General features: G+C 45.2%; 1 protein-coding gene across 1 annotated transcript in view; it reads left to right on the top strand.

Annotated features, from left to right (window-relative positions):
* Nucleotides 1-3,946: 3,946 nt before the first annotated feature.
* iqsec3a (IQ motif and Sec7 domain ArfGEF 3a) overlaps nt 3,947-11,248 on the top strand; it is a 171,371-nt gene continuing 164,069 nt past the window's right edge. Inside the window, exon 1 of the mRNA XM_056277151.1 lies at nt 3,947-4,563. Within this exon, the coding sequence (XP_056133126.1) occupies nt 3,947-4,563 (617 nt within the window). The remainder of the gene's footprint in view (nt 4,564-11,248) is intronic.

Below are 11,248 nucleotides of genomic sequence, written 5' to 3'. Positions count from 1 at the left end.
GATCAGCAAAATTCCACATTTGCGCTTTCAATTTTAAATCCGTTAGGAACACATCAAACTTTTCCCCTTGCTGCTGCACATGACAACCGAACACATAGCATTCACAAGTCTCATTCTTTTCTGGCGAACAATGGGCATCAAACCGCTGCAACACCAAATCAAAACAGTTCCTGTCGTCCTCTGATGCAAATATGAATGTGTTGTACACATCGATGGCTTGTGGCTGCACAATCATAAGCAAAAGAGCGATCATAGGTTCATCTGCCTTGTCGTGGGTGCCAGTGACAGGCAAGTATAGCATGAATTGCTGTCTAAACTTTCTGATTCGCATGAACAGTGCCCTCCAACTGCAAACCTTCAGGTGGTTTTATTGTGGGAGAATTTCTTCTCAACACACTGTTCTTCAAAGACAATCTATCAAAGTCAAATAGTCAATCAATTAATGTCCAATACTTAGTATTCTGGTGTGAATAGGTCTATTGTTCGTAGTACTCAATGGGTACAACAATATACCGAGCTGGTCCATGGAGCAACTGCCTGACCTCCCGATGCACGCACCTTTTATGCGACGTCCCACCTATTGTGGGGCTTAACCTTTGACCACACCTTTTTGATTTTACAGAATAGAATCACCCCAAATTTATACTCCATTATCTCCTTAGTTCTAAATATATTCACCCCGAATTTATATCCCGTTATGTCTTGACGCATGCTCAATAATCCAGGTAAGAAAATCCAGACTGAAGAGGTCACTTAGTTGAGTGATGAAACATGTCCGTCAATAAACGTTGTATCCAGATGAACTGATTCAACCTTCTTTGATTTACCTCATTGTATTTTCATATGTGCCCTTTAGTGTTGTTAACATGTACTATACTGTACTTCTTGATGCCGGTATTTTCCATAGGTGTTTTGCCACCATTTAGTGACATAGGATTACACCATACTTACCCTGCCTTGAGACACCATTCTTTCCAGTTGCAACACATCTAAGATTAAACATTTAAAAAAAAGCTGCATTTATTTGTAATATTCATACATTCTACACAGGTAAACCCATACTAAACTTTGTTGATTGTTAACCATATATAAAGACAAATCTTATGATTGTAAATACTTCAGTTTTGTTCCATATTATACAATCCCAATCCATTGTCGTCGCCAAGACAGTTTACCCCTGGTGCCATGTATTAGTTGTCTAAACCAGCCGTAAATGACTTTACACTGAGAGGCCGTTTACCTTGCCTCATTCCTGCTCTGCGAGGCACTGCCGTAAATCCGGATATGGTTTTTACTACCCGGGTGGGGGGGGGGGTGTCACTGTCGTAATTTACAGTTTTTACCAAAGTGTCGACCTCTCCTTGCTTCTGTGAGGGCAAAACAATGAATAAACCTACTCCCAGACTCTCTTTATTATTTATTTATTTATTTATTTATTTATTTGATAAAGAAAGGAGTTGCAGAGCTAATTGTGAACGAGTCATCGCTGCCTCGCTTGTTCCAGCCTGGTTCGGGTGGCTGTTCTCCGCCTCGTTACACGTTTGACGCTAACCGACAGAAATTTGCTGTGGCTGAAAGTGTGCACCCACTGGATTTCAAAGTGACACATGATGAATAAGTAATGGTGTGTTGTATTGAAGACGGCAGACTGAGTGACAGAAGAAGGTGGTAGACATGCATGCAAGCGCGCACACGCGCACAGCCGTTTTGCATACCGAGTCATTTCGCCAGTCCAAAGCGCTTTTCTAACAAACGCAAGCTTGATTAATTATGCCCATTACACAGAAGAACAAAGTAATTGACTTGACAACCGGCTGATAAAGTGCAGAAACGATAGCACACTTAGGACCCGGGACGTCATAGACGGGAGCGGTCCCGGGGGGGGGGGCTCCAAACCTAAAGGGGTTTCCTTGAGCGAGACAGGTTGCTACTCTGTGTAATAAGGTAGACAAATCGGAATGGAGAGGTGAGGTGGGGTGGGGTGGGGTGGGGGGTTATTGATGGGGTGTTGGGGTTGAGGGTGGGGGCTGGGGGGGGGTGTCTCAAAATGCCATCCATTGGTGTGGTGCATTGGGGACTCAAATCTGAATTAAGATTACTCAAAGTGTTTTAGCGTGAGCTATCACTTCAGTCCGTATCATAAGGGACCATCTCAGCCTCCCCGAAACCCATTTCCTCTCCTTCCTCCTCCTCCTCCTGCTCCTCGTGCGCTATCTATCTGGCTGACTTGTTTATTTCCCCTAACCGAGTCGCAGGCTGGAGCGAGCTCCTTTTGCCTCCTCCAGTCTGCTGAAATGCATCCCACCGTCGCTAAATGGGCGCAGGGAGGTTTGCCGTGTGGACTTTTGCGCATCTGCAAAGGAAATGGAAAAACCTGTTCCTCAGGGCTCATCACCAGACCACCAATTTCACGATTAATGATGAGTTTGAAAGCGCCCCGGAAAAACAAACAAACATGAGCAGTGAGCAGCATCCAAAATGAGATACCCCACAACGCACAGAAAACTTTACATGTGACGAAAAGCCCAACAACCCTCACAATAGGACGAGTTCGGCCGGTTTAATTCTCATTCTCAAGTCACGGCGAGACCCTGCAAACAGTTTCCGTTGTAATTTATGAGAGAACAGATCAGCTCAGAGTAAGACCCCGTTTTACCATGTTCTGACTGTGATGAAATGGGGCTATTAAACGTAGTTTTAACGGTAGGTTTGCTCGTCAGGACACGGTAAACTGCTTTATCTCCTGCTAAGGTGGGCGGGGAAGTGGAGCAGAGGAAGATCATTTAGGATTAATGGAGGGATATTCATTACTTAGGGCTGTAAATTAAATCTGCCGTACGGGCGGATGGCACAATAATACTATAATAAGCACGCGCTCCTTCCTATTGTTTAAAAGCCAAGCCCGAGAAGTCATACGGGCTGCACGGAGATCAATAAATCCACACTGTCCAGTTAACCCGCATATGAAGCGTGCTTCGGTCTCTTTATAGTTTATATTGCACATAGTAAAAAAAACCCATATATATTCAATAAAAACACACACTGGGGTGCTTACACAAGTGAGAACTGTGCAACCGGTGTCATTTAAGAAGTTCACCCATGCAACTTGCATCATTTGCATGATCAATATATTCAGTCAATCATGGGTGTAGTATGGGGGGGGGGTCGTTCGACCTACACCCCTACAACTGAAAGGTTCCTGAAAGTCTAACTAAAGTGTATTCAATGCACCCCAGCAGCAGTTACCAAACAAAAAAAATAAACTCATAGTCACTGTGTTTTTAATCCTGAAATGTACATTATTTGGCCACTGTCCTTTCACCGAATTACGCCGTGGTTGGTCAAAGGTCAACGTCTTGGGGGGGGGACAAAAAGAAAAAGAAAGAAAACGATCCAACCCCTGTAGCAGGCTGACTGCCTCCTGCAGGATGCGTGGTTGTTTCTGCTGGGCGGATGGGATGTGCTCGCCCCACCGAGCTGAATGGATCCAGGCTGCCGCTAACCCGCTTTTGCGGAGCGGTGCGACTCGGCGAACACGCTCCAGTGTTTCCCTCGCGTGTCGACATCATCCGTTCACTACGGACCGCCCCCTCACTCCGCCGATGCTCATCCTTTTGCATCAGCAACATTTCTCGCGTTCTCACAGAGAGAGAGAGAGGGAGAGAGTGAGGAGAGAGAGAGAGAGAGAGAGAGAGAGAGAGAGAGAGAGAGAGAGAGAGAGAGAGAGAGAGAGAGAGAGAGAGAGAGAGAGAGAGAGAGAGAGAGAAACACGACTCTTTCCGGAACCTCCGAGCGCAGACTCTCCAGACCGCCGACGGAGCATCTCTGGCAGGCTGCAGAGGCCCGATTTGCATCACCGACATCAACCGAGAGTCGTGTCCCAGATATTAACGCGGCGCAAGAAGCGGCCGAAACAACACCCCCGACGGCTCAGACTGAACCAGCGATGGAGAGCCTGTTGGATAATCCGATGAAAGCCGTTCTCTATCTGAAGGAACTCACCACCATCGTGCAGAACCAGCAGAGCTTAATCCAGACGCAGCGCCAGCGCATCGACGAGCTCGAGCGGAAGGTGGAGGACCTGATCGGGGAGAACCGGCAGCTGCGGGACCCCCATCAGTACGTCCACCACCCCCCTCACCCCCATCACCACCCGACCCACCGCGGCGCCGGTCCCCAGCCGCCCGTGCACCTCCACCAGCACCCGGGGAGCAACAAAGCCGCGGCACACGCGAGCCAGCCGCGGCCGCCACCGCAGCAGCAGCAGCAGCATCAGCAGCAGCATCAGCAGCAGCAGCATCAGCAGCAGCAGCAACAGCAGATCTCCGGTCTGTCGACCCACCACCCTCAGCATCAGCATCAGCACCCAACTCCGCCGCCTGCACAGTCCTCCCATCATCCGCAGCAGCTGCAGCTGGTTCCCACCTCTCCGCAGTCTCCCAAAACCGGCCAGCCCAGCCCCGACGCCGCCGAGGAGGGCAAGAGAAGCCCCTGCTGCAAGTCCCTGGTTCCGCAGACCCCCGCCACCCTCTGCCGCTCCGTTGGACTTGCCAGGAAAGCCGAGTGAGTAACCCCCCCCCCCCCCCCCCCACACACACACACATACCCCATGCACGTAGTACAAAGGCTCCGGCGTGATTTCTATTAAATCCTCCTGTTCTGTTCGAGTCAAAATGACCCGTTTTGAATAATAACTATTAACCATGCCTATTGTTAATATTACGAATAACTGAGATAAAGATAAGGCATAATGGGTGTTTTTGAATAAATGTTACAACTGTATTGCTGAATACTCTATATAACAGATGGCCTGGGTCAAAGTGGCATCAATTACTAATTAGTGAACAGAACATGGAGGAATAAGGGCTGAAAAAGGTATTGTTTCAGGATGGACAACGCAATGTCTTACACAAGTGCAATACTCACGTTGCAGGCTAACTGAGCCCATCAGTCATGTCAGACTAAAACTCTTGCTGCTTGACAGAGAATGAAATTAAAGCGGAGTCTGGTTTTTTTTTCTTTTTGTAAGAAACATGTTCTAGCGCACGTGACGAATTCTGACTTAATTACTTCTGAGACAACCGCTCTATTTCCCCCCCCCCTCTAAAATCACCCCGATAAATTCTTTGCAAATTAAGCTTTGAAAGTTAAAACTTGCATATAGAAAGTCAAATTATGTTACAGTTATTTATTCTTTAATATTGCAATACACATCAGACAAAAAATCTAAGTGGTGGTGTTTTTTTTTAATTGCTCAGCCCTAATTTCTATGGAAGCAACGTCATCACCCAACGTCTAAATGCCTATGAGCTTTCAGCTGCCTGCCTGTTTGTGTGTGTGTGTGTGTGTGTGTGTGTGTGTGTGTGTGTGTGTGTGTGTGTGTGTGCGTGCGTGCGTGCGTGTGCTGGTCAGCTGAATAGACAGGAGTTGAACGCTCTCTGGTTCACTTGACTTCCCCTCCCAGGACGAGCGTTTCATTATCTGAAAGACTGATCTGAAACAATGGCCATTACTGAAGTGTTTTAGCAAGCAGAACCGAGACGCAATCTCTCAGTGACATAACGCTTTACCCGGAGAACCGTTTCCTTTCTCTCCTCCTCTGTACGATCTGTCTGGTTGACTTGTTTACTTCATTTACGGTAAAGTAGATCGAGCAGCTGCTATGCCATGTGAGGCTCCGGCGTGATCTCTGTATAAATAGCGGCTGTATTGTGCGGAAACAACATCATTTCGCCCAGCGCCTTGGCTTTCAGCGGAGGGTGTATCTGATATCGTCGTGTTGGCGTTGTTCCTACGACGTCATAATTAACGTTGCTCCAGGACCGTCATTGCAGCGGACCAATCACGTTGCGCTGTCGTGCCTTTGCGACCTGGGGGGCGGGGCTTAGTGTGTCGTTTGTGGGTTAGCTATCGGTCAAGGTTAGCTATCGGATAAGATAGGTGATAGGCTACGGTTAGCTATCAGTTAAGGTTAGGGAACGTTAAGCGTTAGGTTAAGGTTAGGGTTAGGCTGAGGTTATACTAGGTTAGCTTTGGTATTTTTCCGGTCCTTGTCTCCGTGTCGCGAGGCAGACATTACAACAACGTGATTGGTCCGTTACAAGCTAACTTCGTTGTTGATTCCCCACCAATCAAATGTAGTTTTGTATATGTATTGTGGATTCTTATTGGTTGGCGGGCCTCTCGTTATATAAATTCTAGCGGCAATTGCATTGGACTTGAGTGTGTTAAATTGGTTATACAACTAGCTAGTAGGTTAAGCTAACATTTGCTGTTTTTCTGTAAAGCTGTGCTTCGAGATTGCTACGTGACTGACTAATGGGCTTCCATGTTTATTGACCAGGTACATATTTTTGTTTATGTATACATTATTATTTATTAGTATGAGAGGATTTTGCCCATGAGCTGTGCTGGGTCTACGTGACTGACCAGTGGGTTTCCATGTTTGTTGACTAGGCAATAGAAGTCCACACAGCAATTGAAGCGAGTGTCGGTCCTTATCTCATACAACACAACGCAGACTGAAGAAGAGTTACAATGGTTACACAATGATGGTCCTGCATGGAGCAACATTAATTATGATGTCGTGGGAACAACACCAACACGGCGATATCAGATGCTTCAACGGTGTGACTGTTTGTAGGCTGTTTCCTTCAGCGGGTCAAGTGAACTGACAAGTGGGCCGGTCTTCCATTCGCTTGACATCCCCTCCCAGAATGAAGGTTTCATTATCTGAAAGGTTAGCCTCTCCCATATTATCAGATTATCCAATAGTCAGGTGTTCCAGTTGTTAAATCAATTGAAGACGGGAATCTGGACTGCGGCTTGTGCTTCAAATATTGGTATTTGGTAATTATACTCCCAAGATAATACATACAGTGCATCCGGAAAGTATTCACACCCCTTCACTTTCCCCACATTTTGTTATGTTACAGCCTTATTCCAAAATGGCTTAAATTCCATTTTTTTTCTCATCAATCTACAAGCAATACCCCAAAATGATAAAGCAAAAAAGGTTTTGTAGAAATTTTTACAAATTTATTAAAAATAAAAAACAGAAATATTGCATGTACATAAGTAGTCACACCCTTTACTCAGTACTTGGTTGAGGCACCCTTGGCAGCGATTTCAGCCTCAAGTCTTTTTGGGTATGAAGCTACAAGCTTGGCACACCTATATTTGGGGTATTTCTCCCATTCTTCTCTGCAGATCCTCTCGAGCTCTGTAAGGTTAGATGGTGAGCGTCGCTGCACAGCTATTTTCAGGTCTTTCCAGAGATGTTCAATGGGGTTCAAGTCTGGGCTCTGGCTAGGCCACTCAAGGACATTCACAGACTTGTCCCGAAGCCACTCCTTCGTTGTCTTGGCTGTGTGCTCAGGGTCATTGTCGTGTTGAAAGGTAAACCTTCGCCCCAATCTGAGGTCCTGAGTGCTGTGGAGCAGGTTTTCATCAAGGACCTCTCTGTACTTTGCTCCATTCATCTTTCCCTCGATCCTGACTAGTCTCCCAGTTCTTGCCGCTGAAAAACATCCCCACAGCATGATGCTGCCACCACCATGCTTCACTGTAGGGATGGTATTAGCAAGGTGATGAGAGGTGCCTGGTTTCCTCCAGGTGTGACGTTTGGCATTGAGGTCAAAGAGTTCAATCGTGGTTTCATCAGACCAGAGAATTTTGTTTCTCATGGTCTGAGAGTCCTTTAGGTGCTTTCTGGCAAACTCCAAGCGGGCTGTCATGTGCCTTTTACTGAGCAGAGGCTTCCGTCTGGCCACTCTACCATAAAGGCCTGATTGGTGGAGTGCTGCAGAGATGGTTGTCCTTCTGGAAGGTTCTCCCATCTCCACAGAGGAACGCTGGAGCTTTGTCAGAGTGACCATCGGGTTCCTGGTCACCTCCCTGACCAAGGCCCTTCTCCCCCGATTGCTCAGTTTGGCTGGGCGGCCAGCTCTAGGAAGAGTCCTGGTGGATCCAAACTTCTTCCATTTACGAATGATGGAGACCACTGTGCTCTTCGAGACTGTCAAAGCCATAGAATTTTTTTGTACCCTTCTCCAGATCTGTGCCTCGATACAATCCTGTCTCGGAGGTCCACAGACAATTCCTTTGACTTCATGGCTTGGTTTCTTCTCTGACATGCACTGTCAACAGTGGGACCTTATATAGACAGGTGTGTGCCTTTCCAAATCATGTCCAATCCATTGAATTTACTAGAGGTGGACTCCAATCAAGATGTAGAAACATCTCAAGGATGATCAGTGGAAACAGGATGAACCTGAGCTCAATTTTGAGTGTCATAGCAAAGGGTGTGACTACTTATGTACATGCAATATTTCAGTTTTTTATTTTTAATAAATTTGCAAAAATTTCTACAAAACCTTTTTCACTTTGTCATTATGGGGTATTGTATGACGATTGATGAGAGAAAACAAGGAATTTAATCCATTTTGCAATAAGGCTGTAACATAACAAAATGTGGGGAAAGTGAAGGGGTGTGAATACTTTCCGGATGCACTGTACATACATACCAAAATATTGATTTTCTGATATTCTCATAGACTGTCCGTATTTGGTAGGCCATTGGAGTTTATGAAGTAAGATGCCATATCTGATTTAACTATTTGGTTAACCTGAAATAGAGGAGTTAGGAGTGTAAAAAAAACAAAAAACAAATATATATAGAGCGTTTTTTCCGAAAACCGTCAATGGTGTTGAGTGCTCGACTAATGAGGAGTGGAATATCAACTATATATATGTAATATGGGCTAATGAATGCACAGTAATGAGTCATAGCTCTGCAGTTTTTCTGTCACTCCATGCTCACACTTACACTGTTGGTGAACTCTGTGTGTGTGTGTGTGTGTGTGCGCATGTGTGTGTATTGTGTATGTGTGTGGGGGGGTTGAGGGAGGGTAGGGTCGGGTATCAGGGCTATCCCGCATCATTTCTTTTTGCTAATGGCTGAGCGGACATTTCCATTTGAACAACTTGGAAAAGAATGCAGATGGCATCGGCTTTTTTTTTTTTTTACCATCTTTCAATGATATTGTCCATCCATCCATCCATTATCCAAACCGCTTATCCTGCTCTCAGGGTTGCGGGGATGCTGGAGCATATCCCAACAGTCATTGATATTGTATTGAGATGAAATTCAGACATTGTCATATCGAGATAAACAATTTTGTTCAAGTTAATGATAATGAGAATCTTAGCTAAAATTCTCGTAGAACGAGGTCTGAAATATTTGAGGTATTTGAAAACTAGTTTTGGCTTGACGTTATACTTTACATTACCAAAACAGTTCAACGGGATGATGTCATACTGTTCATTGATATCGTGTAAATCCCATATGATTATTGTGATGATGATAATATTCTCCATATCACTCAGCACTTCTGTGGCGTTAATAGGCATTTCATCTGTGTTTGAGATAACATTTCATAGCCTCTCATGCTGTAAACGAGAATCTTCAGAATGGAAAGTGGGTTCATGCAATTTTTAAGGGTTGGCAGTGTCTTTTGGTTTCAGGAAAGCAAAATGACATTGAAAACAGAAACAAGTGGAGCTGCAGCTTCTGAAGGTGTTCGGTGACCGTGAACAAAACGGTGACTATTTGCATCTTCTCTTTTAAAAAATACCTGTGTTCAGTGTGTCATGGGGGAGTAATAGGACGTCAGTGTTCCTCACTGAGACAGTGGACTGCAGGTAATTACACCGGGAAGAGAAGGTTTGGCTTGGAACAAATTTGAGGTCAAGCAAAGATTAGCGGTAGCCTATAATTCACTCATAATGGTTTTCCCAATAAATGAATAAGCGGCAACTTCCAAAGGCGCTCGAATGCACTGATAAGCTCTGAATTCGTGTTTATTTTGTGCTTCAGTATCCTTCAAATTGTTGGCACAGACTACATCCAACTGAACTTGAAAGGGATTTATTATTAATGCCGACAGCAGTGTATCACTATTCCATACGGTTCATTTGAAAGTATGACTTGAAAATAGTGGTTTTTAGAGCGCCCTCTCATATGCCTGTTTGTATGTTTTCATGTCAGAGCTGTCCATGGCGCTGAATGTCCTTGGCTTGCCACAAGTAGCAAGGTCGTATGAATAGCTTTCACCAGAGCAATGCGCTGCGCGCGCGCGCACAACACACACACACACACACACACACACACACACACACACATACATGCAAGCAACCACATCCCATCTGTTCCATTTGACTGCATTTGCATTGAGTCCATTTAATCCAGAGTGATCTATCGTGCCATTAAGACATGATTCCTAAAGAGCATGGATCAGGAGTAGCAAAGATTAGTATGAATACAAAACTGACCCTTCATATACTAGACTTACAGGCACACCACACACACACACACACACAGAGATTATGAGCAGTGTAAATGAATGGACTGAGTACATCGTCTATCTGTGTTTTAGCAGCCATGCCTAACTGACTGTTTTGGGCTGATGAGAGAGAGAGAGAGCAAGAGAGATGTGGAGCAGCATTTTAATTTCCACTCTTGAGTGTGTACCCTGGTCCAACTTGATTGTGTATCACTGTATTGTCAGGTTGTGATTGATTTCGATCAATGGGAAAATGACAGGAACATAGTAGCCGCAATTTACTAATAAGGGGCAGTATCGGCCCATGTGTGTATGTGTGCACGTTTGTGTTTATGCCGACAAGCGGAGATGTGAGTGATTGAGTTAGCCAACAGGCGAGAGAGTGAGTGTGCAAGAAAATGACTCAGCGATTGACTCAGCCAGTCGGCGAGGAGGCAAATTGATGAGCGAGTGGTCAGGGTAATGGGTGAGTGATTTTTTTTATTTTTTATTTTTTAATAGATTGCATTGTAAATGTAACACCCCTGTCTGCAAAACACGTCTTAATTTGATTGAGTGGGAGCTGAAAATGCACTTGAAAGCACTGATAAAAAATACATTTGGTACTCACTTTCTAAAAGCTACAACTACACTTCTCATTTCTCTCTCTGGTTTGATTTGGAGGAGAAAAAAAAAGAGACACGGGACACATGAGTCAAGGCCCTATCCAACTTTAACCGCTCTGTGTAGCTGACTGGGGTTTCCAGTACTAGTGTGCCTCTCCTCAAATACACTTTCTAGACATGAACTTCTCAGACAAAGAGCCTGAAACGTAGCGTTGCGTTTGTGTTTTTCCCCATCGGGAGAAGATTTTTCACATGACGGCTGTGATGGAGAAGGAGTCGGCCTGAAGCAATCCGTAGCCT

Source organism: Lampris incognitus, chromosome 3 (genome assembly GCF_029633865.1).
Source record: "Lampris incognitus isolate fLamInc1 chromosome 3, fLamInc1.hap2, whole genome shotgun sequence".
Classification (NCBI taxonomy): domain Eukaryota; kingdom Metazoa; phylum Chordata; class Actinopteri; order Lampriformes; family Lampridae; genus Lampris; species Lampris incognitus.
This window is presented reverse-complemented; position numbering and strand designations above follow the sequence as displayed.